The sequence below is a fragment of the Balearica regulorum genome, chromosome 1, assembly GCF_011004875.1.
Source record: "Balearica regulorum gibbericeps isolate bBalReg1 chromosome 1, bBalReg1.pri, whole genome shotgun sequence".
Classification (NCBI taxonomy): domain Eukaryota; kingdom Metazoa; phylum Chordata; class Aves; order Gruiformes; family Gruidae; genus Balearica; species Balearica regulorum.
In genome coordinates this window covers 69,016,798-69,036,687 of record NC_046184.1, presented here as the reverse complement: position 1 = coordinate 69,036,687, position 19,890 = coordinate 69,016,798, and the positions used below count along the sequence as shown (strand labels likewise).

Sequence of the window (19,890 nt, the reverse complement as noted above, 5' to 3'; positions counted from 1 at the left end):
TGGGGTGGAAAAACAGCATGGGAGTGTGGAGGTGAGCTCCTGATTGTGCCTAACTAAGCCCTTGGTAATGCTAATGAAGATTCCCTTATTACATCAGTCATTGGTGCTGCTCCTCTCAATTAGCCCTTTAGAAAGGGACTTGATTAAGTTGCCTAATTGTCTCCTGCCACCTGAGATCTCTGCCATCCACATAGATGTGACACCAGCCCTGGGGAAGAGTTGTGCCTTTCTGGACCAGCTGCTGGAGGCTGAGCAGAGTTCTGTAGGGTATCCCAAGTCGCAGTAGATGCTCATGTTTAGGCAACTGAGTCAAGCCCTGTGCCGCTAAAGAAGGCCTGTTTTTTTATGGTCAAGCGTTAACAGTTAAGTCAAGTCCCTCATAAAGGGGTAAGGGAAAAATGGAGGATTTAACTAGAACACTAAAGTTTACATCAGAAGAGGGGTTGTTTTTTCCCATTCCAGTGTGATGCTACTAACTTCTCTGAAAGCAATTGGAGCCCAGTCTGTCTTCAATACAGACGTATCGGCTGTGCTTCTGCCCTCACGTGCCCCATCTCAGGGCACTGTAGCAGCAAGGCCATAGCAGTTTCAGCTGACCAGAAACAAAGCAGCAACAGAGCAAAGCCTCATGGACTGAGATCCCATGGGAAACTTTTCGCATCCCTGGGCTTGCCAACCCAGAATAAAACTTTAAAAACTTTGCAACATTCAAAAGAAGAAAAAAAGAAACCCTGTGCAGCTATTGAAATTTATATTTCTTAAACTTCATTGGAGAAGAAAATAAATGGAGGAAAGTTATAAGCAATTTTTTCTGGGCCCAGTTCTGTTTTCCACATGTTTTGCATCAATACAACATCCTTGGCTTCTAGTGCCCTCCATTCTTGTGTTAGCAAGGTGAGAACTGGGGCTTCTGATGGCCTGGAATATTTTCTTTATATGCATTCAAGTTTTCATTACGGGAACTGATAAAATCTTACTGCTACCGGAAGCACCCAACTGGATTTACTTATTTTTATCAACTTTGTTGTGCTCCAAATTCCCCATTCAGTGTTCCTCTCCCCCACCCTGCCCCTGCCATGGGGACAGTCACAACAGGACCGTGCATATATCTTAGGTTACTCAGTTCTGTCTCAGTAGGGCTGCTTCACTTCAGCTCACTGGACCAACGGGTTGGGGTTTCTCATCTACACGTACGAAGCAAGGCCTTCATCTATGACACGGGTGAACAACCCCGCAGGCTCACGGTGCCGTCACCTGGTACGATTGTGTCTGTGTGCAAACGCGCATACATTTCATACAGCAATCTGAAACTATCAGGCAGAAAAGACACAGGAGCCTGGCTGAGACCCATACAACTGTTATATTGGCGTCAGTCTAAAGAAAGCAATGATACATTGCTTTGGAAATTATCAAGAAATGTAAAAAATGCATTTGCCCTTTTTTTGTTGTTGTTGTTGTCATCGTTGTTGTAGTCATCAGGGGTAGGGTTCTGAGTCAGAAAACAAAGCAGAAATAGATGCAATTCTGTACATGGCGCCTCTCTGGCTGTCCTTCCGTGCTGGGGTGTGGTGGGCAGGGTAATAAAACAGGCGGGACCCCTGCAGTAGCAGCAGCATCTACACCATCATCGTTCACATGTCCAGCTGAAGAGGCAGATGATGCAGAAAAGGTCTGTGGATAACGAAACTCCAGCTCTGGATCATGAGTTCCACTTTCTTCCCCATCACATCAGCCACACAGAAATAAGGAGGAAAAAAAGAAATGCACCCCATGTGGCTGGCCCAGTACTGCCTGGAATAATGAGCAGGAGTGATACAGGGAGGAGGTTTGTTGTTTTATAAGAAACGTCTTTAGTCTGCAGCGTACTCTTGCAAGTCAGAGATGCTCAGTGGCAAACAGCAGATCGTTTTCCCCACTCTTCCCTTTCCTTTCCTTCCATGCCACTCCTCAGCCATCGGTTCCTTCAAAGCTTCCATCCACAGCACAGTGATTGTACCCACCATCCACTCCCATACACAGGGAAAGAAGGACACTCCAGGAACTACACCTGCCCCCGCCTTCCCACCGTCCCCCAGACTCTACCTCACCTGAAGGAGGCAGTAGCTCTTTGCTCAGGCCTGTCACAATGTGCACATTGGAAGTGCCTCAAATGAAAAAAAAAAAAAAAATTAAAATAAATGCCTCCCTCCCCAGAAAGAGAAATTTGCACAGCCGGCACCAGCAATTACTAAATTTAACACCTGCCCCCCAAACCGCAAAAGTTGTCTGCATTCTCTACTCGCCATGTGTTTTCCACTCTGCAGGACCTACGGGGTCTTCCAGCAGAGAGCAGGGTTTCCCGTGGCCATTGTAGGCTCTGACCCCTGAGGGAGCTGCAGCTTTCACTGGGAATGTGTGGGGCATAATTCCTTCCACCATTTTCCTTCCTCTCCAGAAAAATCCTAAAGGATGAGATGGGCTGTCAAACACCCAAAAGGCCCATTGCCACCACTAATTTAGATCAGGACTTTGTTTCTCAGGAGCAGAGAACACCTCTGTCTCCCACTGGGAGGGTCAGATGGACTTTCTAGTGGAAGAAAGTGAGATAGGGAATCCCCTTATACTGATTTAATTTTCAGAAACAGCCAGGCACAGCTTTATTTCCTTTCAAATAGCTTTGGAACACACCAGCACTAGCAGCAGCAAACTCTCAAAGGGAGGCACGCTTGTGTGCCCGTCTCGATGCAGGCATGAGGGGCGCGAAGGATGAGGCTGACTGACATCAGTTGGTTACTTTCTCTAGGGAAGTCTTGAATTAGGACTTTGATGCCATTGTATAAATAGATTAGTATTTCTCTAGTTTAAAAGGATTTGGGTTTTTTTCAAGGTATCTTGAGCTGCTACTGGCTGGTTCAAAATGACACTGAAAAAAGTGCACTATCAAAAATACCCTTTGCTATTTCTGCTTTATGCCCCAGAGAATCAAGAAGAAAAACAAGGGCATTACAAAAACAGTGTAATCAACATATGCAATAAATGATGTTCTCAGACATCTGCAGGAGCTCAAGATTTGAATGAAAGTTTAGCTCTGAGTCAGATGGCACCTCCTAGCTCAGCAATGATCTGCAAGTTTGTGAACCATCTTGAGAAGGGAGAAAAAACAGCAGTAGTCTAGACAAAAACCAGTTGCATAAAATCTAACCATACCTGCCTGGTTTTTCAGCCTCTCTCATGGGTTAGGGCCAAGTATCAGTGTGAGGAAAGTCAAGAGAGGTTCACACTCACTAGCAGGGAAATAGGGCTGGGACATGCTGTGCCGCCAGATATTTTGTAACTTAGAATATGACCCATCCACTAAAGTCTGGGAAGAGGGATGAAACTGTGCATAGGAACACAAAAAAGTCCCTTAACATCTGCATCTTGACCAGACTGCAGCAATTCTGTGAAGCAACGATCCAGAGCGCTCTCCCTCACTTACCCTCTGCTTTCAGTCCAGACCAGAGTTAGATAATTTTACTTTGCTAACAATTCTGCCTCTTGTAGTTGCTTATCCCAGGATCCTGTTATAATTGATCAAGGTCAGCTATTTAATAAAAGAAATTGGAAAGCAGATTTTTTCCCCCGCTCCTTGAATTGCTGGTGCCAGCTGAACACTTACGATGGATCTGCCAAATAGGCTTGGGGGTCTTGCTACCCACGAGTGGGATAAGACCTTTAGAGAAACTGAACAAAAGGAAAGAGAACAAAGCCTGAATAAAATGTCCCAGTCATGGGAAGAAAGATTCTCTACCAATAAAGTCATCGTGCATGTTTAAAGGGAGTGAGGAAGAAGAAAAGTGAACACAAGATATGCAAAATCAGTAACGTTCAACCTGTCAGTGGATTGTAGAATAGTTACTTACACCAGGTACACTTTGTTCATTGTACAGATTAAAAAAGGAAAAAAAATAGTACCCCTTTCCCCAACCACACGTAGAAAAGCACTTAAAAGTTCAAAGGTAAAGCTTGGCACATTCCAAATACGAAATGATTTACTTGACATGCAGCAAAATATACAAGAAGTGATTCTTTTTTTTTCTTTTTTTTTTTAAACAAACTTAATTCAATTCATTATCTTTGCTTGGCACAATTGCAATTCATTTTAAAAAAATATTTGAAAAATACTGAAACTGACCTGAATTCAAGTATAACGGTTTCTTCAACAGAAACATTATCAATGCAATAAAACATCACACGGAATATATCGAAGCGTAACGCCTTCTGGGTTTTTTTTTTTGTTTCCCCCCACCCCCGCATTTTTTTCTATACAGTTTTAATGCCAACACAACTTACAATTGTATTTTAAAATTAATATTATTGCATTGTTTTTGCATATCTTGTGGAACAGAAAATGCAAAGAGTTACTGATTCCCCTTTCAAAAGCAGAGACAGTGGTTTGTTTTTGCATTCAAATGGCCCCAGATACAGATCTCCTGCAGCTCAAACCAGGATGTGGAGAACTGCATGCACTTACACACACACGCGCGCGCGCGCACACGCACACTCGCTCGGTATTGCTCCCACACTCACAGATATACTTAGCACTAAAAAGAACCCAAATCAATCACTCAAATGTGCAAGACTATATCAAGTGCATTGCCTACTATCTTTAAATTATAAAACAACAACAAAAAAAGGAGGTTTCAATTCTAGCAAATAAAATTACAAATTCTTGGTGTACATAATGGTTGGTAAAACTCATCTATCGTTATACTTCTACCGAATTCCAATGGAGAAAAGAACCCCAGTTTAAATAATACAACATGACCAAACCAATTTAACATTTGCAAAAGTGAAAATAAACCAAAACAAAAAAGGTAGGTGATTACAAAATGTTGTAAACACTCCCTTCTCCCTCCAAAAAAATAATAATAAAATAGTCAAAATAAAAACTGCAACATGCTTTCAAGAAAATATCAAACTGCAAAACAAGGAGAGATCTACACAAGCCCACCACCATCTCAGCAAGTGCGGGGCAGGTCGGCTCAGCCCCGCCGTAGAGCCTGCTCCCCGCTCTCCCACTGGCTGGCACGGCTGGCTGTCTGAGCTCTGATTGGTCGGCAGAAGACTGCCTGAGCTCGGATTGGCTGGCGAGTGACTGCTCGAGCTCTGATTGGTTGGCAGGAGTGGCTGCCTGAGCTTGGATTGGTTGGCAGAAACCGCTGCCTGGGAGTCTTGGCAGGGTTGGGCAGCGCTGCCACCTGCCCCTCGGGCGCCCTCGGGCTTCTTCTGCTTCCTCCTCCCCTTCACGGTACGGGAATCCACAGCAGAAGAAGTCCGCCTCTCCTTCCGAATCAAAGGGCCTTGGCTTTATGGAGACGGTGAGGCTCATACAGAATATGTGCAAAATGATTTTTACAAGCAAAGTTGAAAGACACCCGTTTGACGCAGGGTCCTTTTGGCTAGGGCCATCCACAGGAAGCTGAGGTTCCCCTTCGCGCTCGGGAGGCAGTCGTCGTTCCTTGTGCAGGGACTGAAAAAAAGAGGGAGCTGGCTCTCCTCCTCTTCCTCACTCTTCCTTCATGGACACGTGCTTGGTTTATATCCGCTCCTGAAAAGCTTTCTTACACCACCCAACTCTGCGACTCGTCCCAACAGAAATGAATGAAGAACGCTGTTCCGGTTACTCCAGGTCACGAGAACAGTGAGGCACTTCTGAAACAAACCCATTAGGAACATTGAAACAAATAAAAAACCAGCATCGCTTCCAGCCCTGGCAACTACAGGCTGCTGATATAAATCCTGCTGTCCTTGAGCTCCTCCTGACTTTTTCTACAATCCGGGTTCTGCACCTCTTCCTCTTCCTCTCCTGCACTGTCCTGCCCTGGGTCCCTGCAGTTAACAAAAGGCAAGAGGTTGCCATTGGGGCTCTGCTTGCTGTTACCATTGAGAATGTTGTCTGCTGCATTTTCCATCTCTTCTATCGTCATGTCACAGGCGTCTGCGAGCTCCTGGGTTGTGACCTCAATGAACTTTGGATCTTGAGCAAACTGCATCAGTCCTTCCGAAATCAAGACCTTCAAAAGCAGGTAGGGAACCAGAGACAAAGACCTAAGTTAGTATTCTGCGTCATCAACCCTATTGCACCCCATCATAACCCTCTTTACCGCTGCATTTTCCCCAACAGTCCTTCTCCCATTCATGCTGCTAACCCTGCTTGGAGATGGGCTCTCCTACTCTTGGCATTGCGGGCAGCATTATATCTGTCACCCTGCTCCTCTGAGGGCCACGTTTCTAGTTGGCCTTGACACTGCTCGTGTCCTTCGTAACTCTGCAGTCTTACCGCTTCAACCAGGCTGCCAGCGCTGCCGTGAAACTGCCTGCTGCTCCCTCCGGTCTGGCTGGGGACGGTGAGGGAGACCGGCCTGGCTCTCCTCGGGCTGCTGCAGCCGCTGTTGTCAGTGTACCGAGAGGCGCAGTGTACTGACGGGAAGCTGCTGTTGAGCTTCTCACTGGACTCTGCCCCATCGAGGCGCAGAGTTGGGATGGTCTGTTGAGGCCAGCCACGGCTGCAGGGTGTAGCGGGGGGCGTAGCACACAGCCGAGAGAACATGGTGGGAGAATGGCTTCGCTGGAGCAGGGGACTCAGGCCGGCCACTGCTAATGCCTGCAGACAGAGGAGGAACAAGATGAGTGAGAGTCTGCTCTTAGCAGCAGGGCTGGAAGGAGGAGGCGCTGGAGAAACTACCGGAGAAAGGCGGAGAGGGTCTTGTGAAAACAGCTGTCAGCTGCTGGAATGGTTTGGATGTTTCCTGCAAACTCATTTTGCAAGCTTTCCTTTAAATGCTGTATCCTGCGCTAGTGCCAAGTACCAGACTGAAAACTCTCGTGACTGCTGTTTTTCAGCCTTGGAGCCACTGCACTGACAGGAAGGCTGCAGCCCCCTTCCCCACAGCCTTGCCAGAAACACCACCTCTTCTCCAGTGGGTGAGACAGCAATTCATTTTCCCACCACTGCCACCACCCCTACTGCTAGCTTTTACTGCCAATTGCTGTGTTTTCTGTAAGTATCTACTGTGGAACCCGAACGGATACCAGATGTGAATTCTAGATGTGTCTGCAGTTGGCAATAACTATAAATCTACCACTGGATTTTAAGGCATCTGCCATCGGTGGGAGGATCAATATCTGATGATTATACTTTGAGCCATCCAGTCCTTCCCGAGCCATCCAGTCCAACCTCTGAGTCATCTAGCCTCCTTTTATAACAAATTTCTCAAGAAGTCCTGTGTTGCGCAGGGCTGATCTGATGCCTTATTCATGGTGACTGCTGCCTTGTTCCATAAGCAATGCCGTCAGAGTCATAAGCTCATCTCACAGAGCTCACTACTGCCTAGTATAAGCAAATAAATAAATGCATAGAAAACACAAAAACATATGGATTGTGTTGCAGAGAATCCTCTTGTTTGGGTTGGGGTTAGTCTCATCCACTTCAGCTACCTGAAGGCTATGTGCTTAGTCTAAGCTACCTGTGTAGAGAGACACCAGCAAGCATCCTGCCTTTTTTGGATATCTGCCTGAAAATGCTGTCTGGATGACAAGACATAGACAAGACTTATACTTGCCCTTTGGAGATGCTCTTTCCCTCTGTTGACCACAGTGAGACTGAACTGACTGGTTTAAACTAGACAGCTAACTTTAAGGTATCTAAAGTTAAGCGAAGCTCAGTCCACCTGCTGCTGAAAACCTTGGGAACTCATAACCATGCTGTGCTGATTAACAACATGTGACAGATTAACAACAGAATCAATTATTACTCACCTACAAGCTTCACCAAGATTTTCTCAGGAATTAGATGTCAGACTCCTATCAGATTTCAGTGAGGAAGCAAGCCCTTAAAAATTCATCTGTATGACTCATGCCCTGCAGGCTATGACGGCCTCAGCGCATCCCTTAAACTGCCAGGAATTCAGGGAGAGCCCTAGATCGGTCAGGCAGGACAAGGGAACCAGTTTTTCAGCTTGTTGGCAGAAACATATACAAGGTGTTTTATCCAAAATGTAAGATACTGAGGAGGTTGAAAGAAGCTCTTAGGGATGGCTTTGAGCTTCAGCTGCATATATTTACATATGTTCTGGCTTCGGCTGAGATAGAGTTAATTTTCTTTCTAGTAGCTGGTATAGTGCTGTGGTTTGGATTTAGTATGAGAATAACGTTGATAACACACTGACGGTTTTAGTTGTTGCTAGGTAGTTGTAGTGTTTACACTAAGTCAAGAACTCTTCAGCTTCCCAGGCCCTGCCAGGTGCACCAGAAGCTGGGAGAGCACAGCCAGGACAGCTGACCCAGACTGGCCAAAGGGACGTTCCCTGCCATAGAACGTCATGCTCCGCATGTAACTGGGGAAGCGAGCGGGGCGGTGGGATTGCTGCTCAGAAACAGACTGGGCATTGGCAGGGGGGTGGGTTTCTGCATGCAGCGAGCAACTGCATTTGTCCATCACTTGTATTATTGTTATTATAGTTATTCTCTTCCTTTGTTATCCTATTAAACTGTCTTTATCTCACCCCATGAGTTGTTGGGGTTTTGGGGTTTTTTCCCATTCCCTTCCCCATCCCCTTGTGGGGGGAGAGGGGTGAGCAAGCGCCTGCGTGGTGCTTAGTTACCGACTGGGGTTAAACCACGACAACATATCATGATGTATGAGTATTTTGTGAAAATACCACTTCAAGCATTCATGAACAACCGAATCCATTGCGCTTAGCAGAGGCAACCTTACCACTTTATGTTTTCTTGTTTTAAGCAGTGTTGTGGGCTAACAGGCTGGGTGGGCTGAGAGACTGGGAGATGTGTCCCCTCTGCCTGGCCTGCTGTAGGAGGGCTGGAAGTCTCAGGAGGACTGTTGCTGCTGTGGGGAAGGTGGGAAGCTGTTTCCTGCCCACTCCTCTCTGCCCCAACACATTTACTGGTTGTCCCTGCCCCAGCTGTAACTCTGCAGACCCCTGCTTTCTGGAGCTAGGTCCTTAAAGGATAACTGGCTGGGAGCGGAGGTGGGAAAAGCCAGGCAGCCTCAAAGCGCTCATCCCTCACTCCTCTGCTCTGACTTCTCACTCCTCCCATCCCTGCCCATGGCATTTTCTGTCCCTGTGGCAGCCTAAGGAGGTGGGAAGGCTGTTCTGCCCTGCCCCGGGGGACTGACCAGAGCAGGACGCCTCACTTGCAAGGCTGGCACTACCATCTGCACCCATTTTTTTTTATAGTGACAAAAAGTGGCATTATCAAACTAAAAGACACAAATCTACTTTGGACTATGACAGCTGGCTAATCATCTAGGTACGTGCCTAAGCATACATTTGCTAGGCTGCTGAATGCAGTTACAAAGGGCTTAAGAAGCTGATTAATTATATGTAATCAGTTTATGTTTTAAAATGATTAATTATAGTTACTGGTTACCTTTAATTACTATGAAAGTAGACACTGCACATTTTATTCATATGCATACTACCATCAAGGCCAGTGTAATCGCACTGCAGCATGCAATTTGGGGTAGTTATTTTTATCTTTTTAGCTAGTTTTTTATTTTACTCTTTCAGGGACATCAGAAAATGATAACTCTGCTGACTCCAAAGGACATGTTCCTGTAGCATTCTTCTGGGAATGATAAAAGTACTGAAAGCAGGAATGAGCATGATGGCAAATATGATTTCTAAAAAATTGGACCTTTGATATAGGTGAGAAACTGTCCCAAATGGTTTTGAAAAAGTTGGTTGGGATACAATAGGGGGGCACTGCGGATGGTAGGGTCTCAGTTACATTGCTGGGCCCTTTGTGGTTATTAATGCTTACCTGGTGATGTACCAGATGCAAAGGCAGAACTGTCTTCTGCGAGACGTCTACGCCCTGGTTTTTCTGTCTTTTCAGACATTCTAAGTGAAAAGATGCTCTTCGACCTGAAACAGCAATCACACACAACTGTGTCCATCACTCAGACTACACGACAGTTAATCCGATTTCAATTTCTTTTAGGGCAGTCTCATTGGAGATACAGCAAAGACACCCACATTTTAGGCTCTGTCCACTTTCCCTCAACACCTTGCCCTTTCCAAAGCATTTGTATTTACAAATAGCAATCAAGCATCACGGGCGAACAAGCACTACCTTCCAACAATCTGCAAGATAAAATTCCGGACGATGATTTTTATTTTTTTCCCTTTTAAAACACTGTCCTAGTAGATACCATGCGGTTGATTTCCCTCCTAAGCAGTGGAAGGGTTCTCAGACCTCTCTGGTTCAGGTAAAGCCCTCGGCGGGACTGGTGATGGCAGCTGTGGCTCTGGTGCTGTGCCTGGCAAAGTGCAGGACGGGATGCCAGGCTGCTCAGGTGACATTGGCCTCCTGCTTGCACGTGGTCTGTGTCCCTTAGCTGCCAGACATACCACAGTTTATGAGGCTGTGTCTATAGCAAGGTCACATGGAGGTGAATTAATCAATGGTTGAATTCACTGGTGAATGGAAGGCTGCTTATATAGACATGAAGCATTTTCAAAATTTGGAAACAAGAGAAGAGAAAAAAGCTTTTTTTTTCCCCCTTAAAAAAAAAAAAAGATTTTAGGGGGAACCATTGAAACAGTCATGTTGTTTACTTGCTATGAAATTAGACTTTGCTTCTGTAAATATGAGAAAGGTACCCCCTATGCAGAAATTTAAAAGTACTGCAAAGTATGCTTATGAACAAGTGCACATGCTTTACTTCTGAAGAATAGCAAATAAATCCAGTATTAAAGATAGAGCTGCATGGCACACTAAAATATTTTGTGGAGTTTTGACCCTGTTCACATTTTTCTAAAGAAGGAAAGAAAATCAGAATTCTGAAAATACTAAGTAGCTATATTGGTTTGTTGAGAAAAGGCCCTCTCAGGGGTTGGAGGAAAACTGTTATAACCCAGAGAACAAATGCTACAATGCAAATAAAAAGTATTTCCTCTTTCTAGAGAAAAAAAACTTGTAAAATGAGTTTGACATCACTGTATAAATATTCACCAGAATGTAGTTAACGAAGCATTGTATCAAGGACTGACTGCAAATTTGGCCTTACAGATAGATACAGGCATTGTCATTGCCTAATATTTTAAGTTTTGAAATAAAGCAAATGCTTTTAAAATACTCAATTGTTCAAGCATCCTGAAGGATTTGAGTGAAGACTCACTAGCCTCACTTTAAACATTACACTACCTAGTCTGTCACTTTTATTTTGTAAGGATATATTTTATATACAGGATTCTTTTTAGCTTCTCCCCCAAATGTGCTTTTTCTCCACACTAGTACTCAGAAAAAAAGCTGAAAAAAGTTCTACATAAAAGAGTTCATTTTCTTCCAGACTCTCACATTTGTCCTGAGACTTTCATAAAATCTTGTGATTCATGGATTTCTACCTGAGCGTAGTCTGCACACTGAAGCACTTGAAAATCTCCAGGTACAATTAGAGCAGAAAGCAAATTTGTATTGTATTAACTTTATCTGAAATTCACTGTTTACCTGGTAGCAGACAAAAGGGACACCCTCTCCTTTCTCCCTGCTGAATACACACAGAACAGAACACCACATACTCAAGGCTAGCCCATTCAGTGGCTCCCTGGTGATTGTTTGGAGAGTCTACAGCGCTCTAATAAACTCTCCTGATTCACAGGCGGGCTTAATCAAACAGATCACAAGGACTATCCAAACAGCCACAGATTCATCTACCGACTGAGCATAAAGTGAGTAGAGTCATGTGCCCGATCAGGATCGTATATGCACGCCGTGGGATTCCCGATCTCCCGAACTAAATGCAGCAAACACCAATACCCGTGCCCACACACGCTGGGATTTCTCCAGCAAGATGTGAGAACTCAGTCGAAGCAGAGGGGAGCACAGCCCGCATGTCACGCTGGGATGTTACCTAGTGCTGAGGAGCACAGAAACCCTTTCTTCGGAGAGTGCCGGCTGTCCTCTCCTTTGTTGTTTTCTGGTGGCGTCAGTTGTCTGTTTTCGTCATCTTGGTATGCAAGCCTGGAAAGGAGAACAGAGGGATTCTAGAAAAGCAGCTGATATTGGACAGAATAACCCCTCTTCCAGCAGGAAAGCCAGGAAGAACATGCTACCAAATGGATGCAATAGCAAGCTAGCTTTGAGCTATAACTGGTCCAGGAGCAGTAAGAGAGACCACAAGACAGTGAACGTTCTAAAGATGAGATCTGAGGTTATTACATGGTAGAAGTGAATGGAGAGGAGAGGCCCTGCAGATCCACATGTCTCATTCAGAGGAGGAGGAAAATCCTAGGTGAAAGATACCATTTTCAATGTTACTTCTCAGGGCTGAACTGTGTTTTTTAAAAAATTATTTTCTGATATTTGAGCTGTCTGACTAAAGTCTTCTGACCTTATCCCATAAATTGAAATTTTTGTAGAAAAACGTCACCTCTTCCCACCTCTCCCCCTTAATTAAAGAACCACCCAAACACCTTGACTAAAGCTGCAAAGCTCACATTTCAGTAGAGAGCAGACTTGGTTCACTACAGTACTCAATGTCTTCATTCAAATTTTCATCATAAGTCTCATCCTGAGACACTTCCTCTTGGCAAACAATTGCCAGCTGGCTGTCTCTGGAACTGGAGCTAATGAGCAAAAAAGACAAGTCAAGATATGGAGATGGTAAAGACAACCTGTTATAAGACAAGAATGACAGGCTCCATCTGTCTCAGTTTATTATAATGTTGAAGAGCTATCATAGAAAAATCAATGACAGAACAGAGCTGCAGAGTTCACAAACACAAAGTAACAACCTTCGTCTGCGTCCTCTTTTGGAGGAAGAGTTTCTTAAATCAAAGCTGAACAATACTCTAAACATATTATTGTCATTTGTGACTACATGTACTCTATAAACGTGCACATCACACTGACCACATTTCCAAAGATATACCTCACTGAACTCGAAGTAAAATATGAGATGGGCTCTTAGAAATACAGCTTTTCCCCTTGTTGCAAAAGCCTTGGTTACAAATTTCAGAGAAGCCTCCTAGGCGCTAACAGTAACCCTCTCAGCTCTGTGGTGCATGGTCTCTGCCTCCCAAATCCCTTACTCTGCACTATATCTCCTTCTGCCTCCGGTTCACGCTCTCGTTCCTTGCTGTCTTTTCCATCTTTGGTCTCTTTATTCTCATCACTAACTGCGGAGTGCTTCTACTGAATTCAGTAGGATCTGTTCAAACCCTTAAGTGTGACAGCCCTTAATTCCCTGCTTGCCTTCTCCTTGTCCCTCTGTTTCATGTCTCAACCCTCATATTTCACTTCATTCTGAGTTTGTGTTTTCTGAGGAGCAAAGTAAAATCTGAAGGTAGTGTGAATCTTCAAGATACCGACATGGAGGTATTGAAGCCAATGTCAGTCTGTTACTAGCATTCACTGGAGAGAGCAGTGTGGCAGGTTTTTTCATCTTTCAGGGACTGGATAGGAAACATTGTTTTATCATTTGATTTGAGCGAAAAAGCACTAGGAGAGATGTGCATATGAATGGTATAGAACAGCCTGTAGTACAGTGCTGGAGTGACCTTCCTGCTGAGATGAGAGGCAAGTAAAACTGCTAAGGTGCAGAGGGGAGAAGTCAGTACATGGCAGCTCCCCCTACTCAACAGTCTGTGTTTAGCCAAAGCCATACAGAATTTTTGTATAAACATGCCAGGGTGTACTACACTGTGCTGTGATCACAGAGTGCCTAAATGTGTGAGCCCAGCTAGAAACTCTAAAACCCCCTCAAATCTAGAAACAGTCCATGCATCACTTCCTGCCTGTAGGCAGAAAAGCCCTAAGTTGGTAGTATTTTTTGGAGATGTCGTGGTGATCATTACCTCTTTTTCAGCCCTACTGACACCAAAAAGAAGAACTCATATTCAGCATTAATGGGGATTTGGTCTTTTGATGGGACAAACAATGAGTCTTACACCCAGAGAGCATTAGAGCATGAGGGAGAACACGTACCGTCCCAGTGTTTCGTAGTAATGCGTCCTAATTCAAGGAAGGTACCCAGGGAAGCAAGGAGAGAAAAGAACACCATGTTAGCCGTGTCGCATCAGCACAAGTCAGCAAGGGGGAGGGCAGATGGTAACACATGTTGTGCAACTCCTGTGGCCTCCCTCAGGAAGGCACAAAATAGAAAAACCACTGGACTCTTGGGCAATTCTGCACCCACTAAGTTTCCTCAATCTTATTGTCCTATTCTGTCCTTTGCTGGGGCAGCATTTCTCCACCTTTTCACATTGCTGACTCTCTGCACTGAAAAAAGTTTCCAGATCTTTCCTGCTGTTACTGAAATGGTTTAAAAAATATCCCTCACTGATAACAAGGATACTGCTTTCGTATTAGTCATCTGTGTGTAGACAGCCTTAAAGCTGTCCAGAGAAGGAGATTCTCTGTGCTTTGCACAGTATTGCATTTCTGAAAACCTTGCCTCCCTCCTTCCAGAATGCCTTTTGTAACTTCTGTAAGGATGTGACCCACTGAATAAAAACCATTGACTTCCACAAAGCTTCCTATTGGGTGCTTAAGACATGACTTGCAGTCCCTTTGTCTTTCAGTTAGCAGTTGATAAAACACCTCCCTGTGGTGAAGCAGGGATAAATAAGGTTCCTTTTGGTTCTTACAAATGTTTATTCATGATAAAGCCCAAAGAAATCAAGTGTGTTGGTCAGTGAGAGTGCTGCTTCTTTGCAGTGGTCAGCTGATGCACCATGGGCACTTTGGCACAAGTGGAGAACCAGAAGACTCAATCCAGGCTGCAGGCTGGGCAATGTCTGGTGGGTGACTTCAGCTAGGCAGCGGTGCTCTGGTGTTTGCATGCATGTTCCTCTCCCTGGTACTTTGACCCACTCTCTGCTCTGTGAAGCTTACCTTTTGGAAGGTAGTTTCCAAGGAGCCTCCTGCACACGTATGGTGGGTGACAAGGGAGTCCCGTGGCCTTCCACTGTGCTGACAGTGCTGGGGTAGCTGGGTGGGCTGGGGAAGCGGCACAGGGCAGTGTTGTTGGCATTGTTGATGTTGGCATTGGAGCCTGAAGATGAGTAGCTGCTGGGAGTGAAGGTGGAGTCCACCAACTTCTCATGAGATGGAGACTCAGTATCTCCCTGGTTGTTGCCAGACTTGTTGATGTGCAAAGGTCGTTGTGTGGTGAATGTCTGGGGGAACGCACTCCTGCCATCACTTTGGTAATAGCTGACGTGGTTTCCGAACAAGCCTCCAGCTCTCTGTCAAAGAAAGAGAAATTATTTTCCCTTTGTGAGTGAGAAAACGTGCAAGGGCTCTGGTGGTTCCTGCTTAGCCTGTTGAGGAAAAATAATGTGGGGACCAAAGTGTGCATGATGGCACTAGTGGTGTCTCTGCCAGAGGACAGTCCATGGACTTCTCTGTCAGAGACACTAGGTACACGCAGGCCGTGAAAGCTTTAGCTTTCTAAGATATTTCAGAGGACGTCCATGGACTTCTCTGTCGGAGACACTAGGTACACGCAGGCTGTGAAAGCTTTAGCTTTCTAAGATATTTCAGAGGACTGGCCAGGTGCGTAAGTGAGGCAAAGGTGTCTCTACACCTCCCACCAGTCCTGGGAGTGAAGGACAGGGCATGGGTGCAAGAACCAGGTAACTGCTGTCTGGTTTTCACAGTGCAGTTGCAAAGCAACATTTAGACATGAGAAGGAACTTGAGAAGAGCACCAGAAACTATTAATCACCTGGAGGAACAAGTGAAGAAAGATTAAATGAGCCAGTTATGTTCTGTTTAGATGATGAGTAATGAAAGAGACTGTGACATCTTTCTGTAAGGAAAGGAGGAAAATGCCAAAGGAAAGGAAATATTACCAGAGGAGACAATTACAAGAAATAGGAATGAAATAAGAAAGAGAAGATTTAGGTAACTTGCTCAGAAAATTTCCTCCTTCCATAGGAGCTCTGTTGGGTTCTGGTGTACTTTTGGAAGGAATGCTACTTGTGCCACTCAAAGGAGTGAACAAAAGACCAAAGTGTGCCTAGCTGCTGCTCTGCAGACTGTAGGATGGCTGAACTGATCTGTTTTTCAGAGTCTTTAGCCATTCTTATTCTGATTTTATTTAGGTTTTATGAGGGAAGCTTCCATTGAGAAGAAAATGGGATAAAAACTGTGCAAAGATCTCAGGACCTGGCACCCTGAGTCCACCACTCTAGGGTCTAGAAAACAAGAAGGTGGCCCCAGCTCAAATACAGAGTGCACAGAAGAGAATGTAGCACTCTCTGAGCTCAGCTACTGACCTAGTCTCGGCTTGTAAGCTTGTTTAGCACCTACCCGGAAGATATCATCTTCAGAGGCAGCAGAAACAGCTTCTTTCATGGCTTTATCTAGCTCTTCTTCAGCTGTCAGGTCTCCAGAAATTGCTCGTCGGATCTCTGGCCCTATGTCATGAAGTGTGCGCAGACCAGCCTGCAAAACAGCAAACTATAGAGCTTCATATCTCCGAGTGGGTATATGAGAAATAAAAGCAATACTATTTTTTCCTAAGCACTGTGAAGCCCCTTAACTTAATGTAGCATCCCCAGCTCCTAGAAAAACACCAACAAATTCTGTTCTTTCACGTCCAGCTTAGAGAGGGAAAAACTCTTAGCAATTCAGTGCGGGAATGTTTGTTGCTAGTCCCCTGGCTTCATGACAACAGGACATAGACATAAATCCACAGGCTTGACTAAGCAAGTCTGCATGCTTTCAACTTTGGGTTCTCAGATCCAGAACCAGAAGCCCTAGAGCAGCCACAGTTCCTGCTGAACCATGTACTTGGCACCTCTGAAAATCTCTTCTTTTTAATCAGTAGCTTAAATATGGATTTAATAGCTAAACTTCTGGCATCTGGACCTGGACAGTCCTAAAACCCCTCACTGACTGGAATCTGTTCCAGGGAGTCCGTCCAGGGAGGAAAGCTGTGGGTATGCCAAGACTTCAGTCTGTATCTGTGCCTATGTCACAGCACTTTTTAGCTTGCTGGAACTCCAGTCACCCTTTTTCCTTACTGTACACTCAAGGGACATAAATGGTGCTGCTTGTACAGACAATGGGGCTTTCTCATTCTTTCACACAGCCTGGTAGTCCACCCAGTGAACATATAGCACAGTGGTGAACAGATCCCAGGTCTTGGGAGCCTGATGCCCTGGCCGTTGGATGGCCTTGGCATCCAGGTATGCTTTTTTGCTTTTTAACTGATTTTGCCTTCTGGCAACATGCTCTCCCTGACCCTGTTATAGTGACTCCCCTCAGAAAGGGTAGAATGCATGGGGTAATAAGCAAATGTCTGATGGACACTTCAGACCGGTTCTCTGAAAAGAACCCAGATTTCAAATATTACCAGCAGATTGATAAACTGGGGTATACCTCACTTGTGCCTTCCACCTCCAGAGCTAAGGGATGCTGCCCGTGGCACATACATGTTTATACAAAAGGATTGCTGTGCTAATTCAAGGGGTCTACAAAGTCCTTTCCAGTAGGGATAGCCCATTGCAGCCCCCAGAATGGTTGAGAGGGAATTGGGGTCAAATGCCTCTACTATACCACCCCTGTCCATCCTGTGCCCGCTTGTCACCTGCAAGGAGAGCGCGTTGCGCTGGGAGGGCTTGCCCACCAGTCCCTGTTCTTTACGTTTCTTGAACTTCCGGAAATATTCCTGGATCAGGAAAGTGGCATAGAACTTCCCAACAGTCACCTCATCATCTGCAAAAGGGTATTAAAATAAATAATAAATTAAATAAGCAACTGATTTTAAACAGTTTATTTGCTAATGTGAGCCTTGCAATTCACAGCAGAAACACTAGGTACTACAGTACATCTCTGCTTTTTATGGCATCAGGATGCAGGGCTGAAGGAAGGAATTGTAAGTAGTCCGGAGGAGAGGTGCACTTGACATTTGGATAGACCGGCTCTGCTGGCAGAGAACCCCTATAGCTATGCACCTCTGGATGTACATTGTTTATGGTGAAGTGCCTCTAACCTTTGCAGTCTCTGGTATTGGTTTACCACATAGGATCTTGCTATAGCAGCAGCCTCCCAGTCTGAGTCAACACACGCTGCTGTCTTGTGACAGCCTGGGGTAATGCCTACTCAGAGTCTGGGCTCACCAACAGCATCTGACTGACCATCCATCCCAAACCTGATCGAGCCCTTCTCTGCATTGAAATTCTGTCTGGTTGTGCCTAGCATGGGTGTGAGTGAACCAAAACGATCACCTCTCCACAGAAATGCAGTCATTGCTGTATTCTCACTCAATACAAACTATCAATGAGCCAAAATGTGCACTAAGTTTTCATCCAGGTAAGTCTCCTCCCTTCTCCAAACCCACTGGAAATTTTATAAGGCATGGTCCTCTGACTTCAGAGCAGGCTGAGCAAGGTTCAGCATCTGGCTGCAACTGTTAGGTAACTAACTGCCAAGTGCTGGTTTATGCTCTGAGGCCACCTGGAAGGTCAGTGGAGGCCACACTGGATGCCCATGCACCTGGGGTCCCAAGAAGCTGAGCAAAGGAGCTGCCCAGAAGGCTGGTAATTACAGCCTACCAAGGACGCTGCCTAGAAACCCACAACAATCTGTTACACCAGTTCAGACTGGCTGAGGAATGTTCCCAGGTACATGAGTCTTTGACAGGTATCATAGCAGAAAGCAATTCTGTAAGTAAAAAAAGAGTTATATGCCATAGTAAAGGTAGTTTTGCTAAATATGAAGGAGTTATGAGATGGGGCTGCATCCTTAATTCAAGTGTAAGGCCATATCTCTTATGCAGTCAGATAAAGTCCACATCACTCCCCCCTGGAGCTACTTAGCTCTGCCTGCTTCCTTTGCCCCCAGCAGGCACCAGGTAATGTCCAGGGGAGCAAATGCCTATGATCAAACTGGGGCAAGATCTAGGTATAAAGGTTTCTAACTCCTATTGATACATCTTTTCTTCCTTCCCTGATTTCTCAGCAGTAAGAACATGATATTTATGTTAGTACAGGCAGAAACGGATCTCAGACTGATGAAACACAGATAAAAGCTTGTAGAAGAACGCTTGACCCCCACATTCCACCTGATGATCATGAAGGGAAAAAGACAGAGATTCAGAGACTGGGACAAGATCCTGCGCTCACCACCTGCGGGAGGCACCACCTGGTCCAGCAGCTTCATACTGGTACGCTTCCAGATTTTCTTAATTATTGCTCTCAGTTCTTCGTTGGCTTGCTCCAGGTTACCTGCAGGGTGAAAATCATGAGAGACAGGAATTAAGCAGGCCCTGCAGAGGAGCAATTTCACGTCTGGCATGGCAATCCTTGGAGGAAAATATCAGAGCTTTTTCAGTAGTGGAAAGTTTTGGGCAAAGGAATGCTCTGACCATTGCTAAAGCCCCCTCACAGCAAGAGGTCTTCTTCCTAAATATGCACAGTCATCTCAGGGTAGGAAAGTGACTGTGTTACTGATTGATAGTCTGCAACAGCCAGAAACAACAGAACCATGGTGCTACTTCATCCTGAAAAGCAACAATCTCATCTAACACTTCAAATTTTGACTGAGATCCAGTGAAGGTTGAATATGATGAGAATAGAGGTCAGTTAAAGGGAAATCACAGCTTGGGAAAGACAAATAATTGATGGTAAAGATGCATCTAGAAATCTGAAGACCTAGGCCTGCTTGCAGCACTTCCCAAGAATTACCTGTTGCAATCCCTGCCTCTCGGCAGATATCAAGTTCTTCACACAGTGCCAAGAGTCTGCCATGGAGAGTCTGCACAGTGCTCTGACAAGGCACTCCAGGCATGTGCAAGACTTTTACTATCCAAGTCAAAGGACTGTCCCAGGATATTCATCTTTGTTCTCTGAAGAACAGCGGAGGCTATAACAAGCCTTTTATGTAACTGTCTGAA

The 19,890-nt window shown here is 45.2% G+C and overlaps 2 protein-coding genes across 10 annotated transcripts in view; one reads left to right on the top strand and one right to left on the bottom strand.

Moving 5' to 3' along the window:
- The window catches only part of HDHD5 (haloacid dehalogenase like hydrolase domain containing 5), a 197,254-nt gene that overhangs the window by 49,127 nt on the left and 128,237 nt on the right, over nucleotides 1–19,890 (top strand). The gene's annotated exons all lie outside the window — the stretch shown is intronic.
- The window catches only part of CACNA1C (calcium voltage-gated channel subunit alpha1 C), a 487,179-nt gene continuing 468,630 nt past the window's right edge, over nucleotides 1,342–19,890 (bottom strand). For 4 of the 9 annotated variants that reach the window (XM_075756832.1, XM_075756841.1, XM_075756898.1 and 1 more), the window contains 10 exons: nucleotides 19,121–19,222; nucleotides 17,584–17,711; nucleotides 16,302–16,451; nucleotides 14,881–15,233; nucleotides 13,972–13,998; nucleotides 12,483–12,611; nucleotides 11,897–12,006; nucleotides 9,805–9,908; nucleotides 6,302–6,625; nucleotides 1,342–6,035 (listed from right to left, as the gene is read on the bottom strand). In XM_075756832.1, the coding sequence (XP_075612947.1) occupies nucleotides 5,739–6,035; nucleotides 6,302–6,625; nucleotides 9,805–9,908; nucleotides 11,897–12,006; nucleotides 12,483–12,611; nucleotides 13,972–13,998; nucleotides 14,881–15,233; nucleotides 16,302–16,451; nucleotides 17,584–17,711; nucleotides 19,121–19,222 (1,724 nt within the window). In that variant the 3' untranslated portion in view covers nucleotides 1,342–5,738. The remainder of the gene's footprint in view (nucleotides 6,036–6,301; nucleotides 6,626–9,804; nucleotides 9,909–11,896; nucleotides 12,007–12,482; nucleotides 12,612–13,971; nucleotides 13,999–14,880; nucleotides 15,234–16,301; nucleotides 16,452–17,583; nucleotides 17,712–19,120; nucleotides 19,223–19,890) is intronic. The other 5 variants (XM_075756906.1, XM_075756869.1, XM_075756860.1 and 2 more) reach the window with 2 other exon arrangements.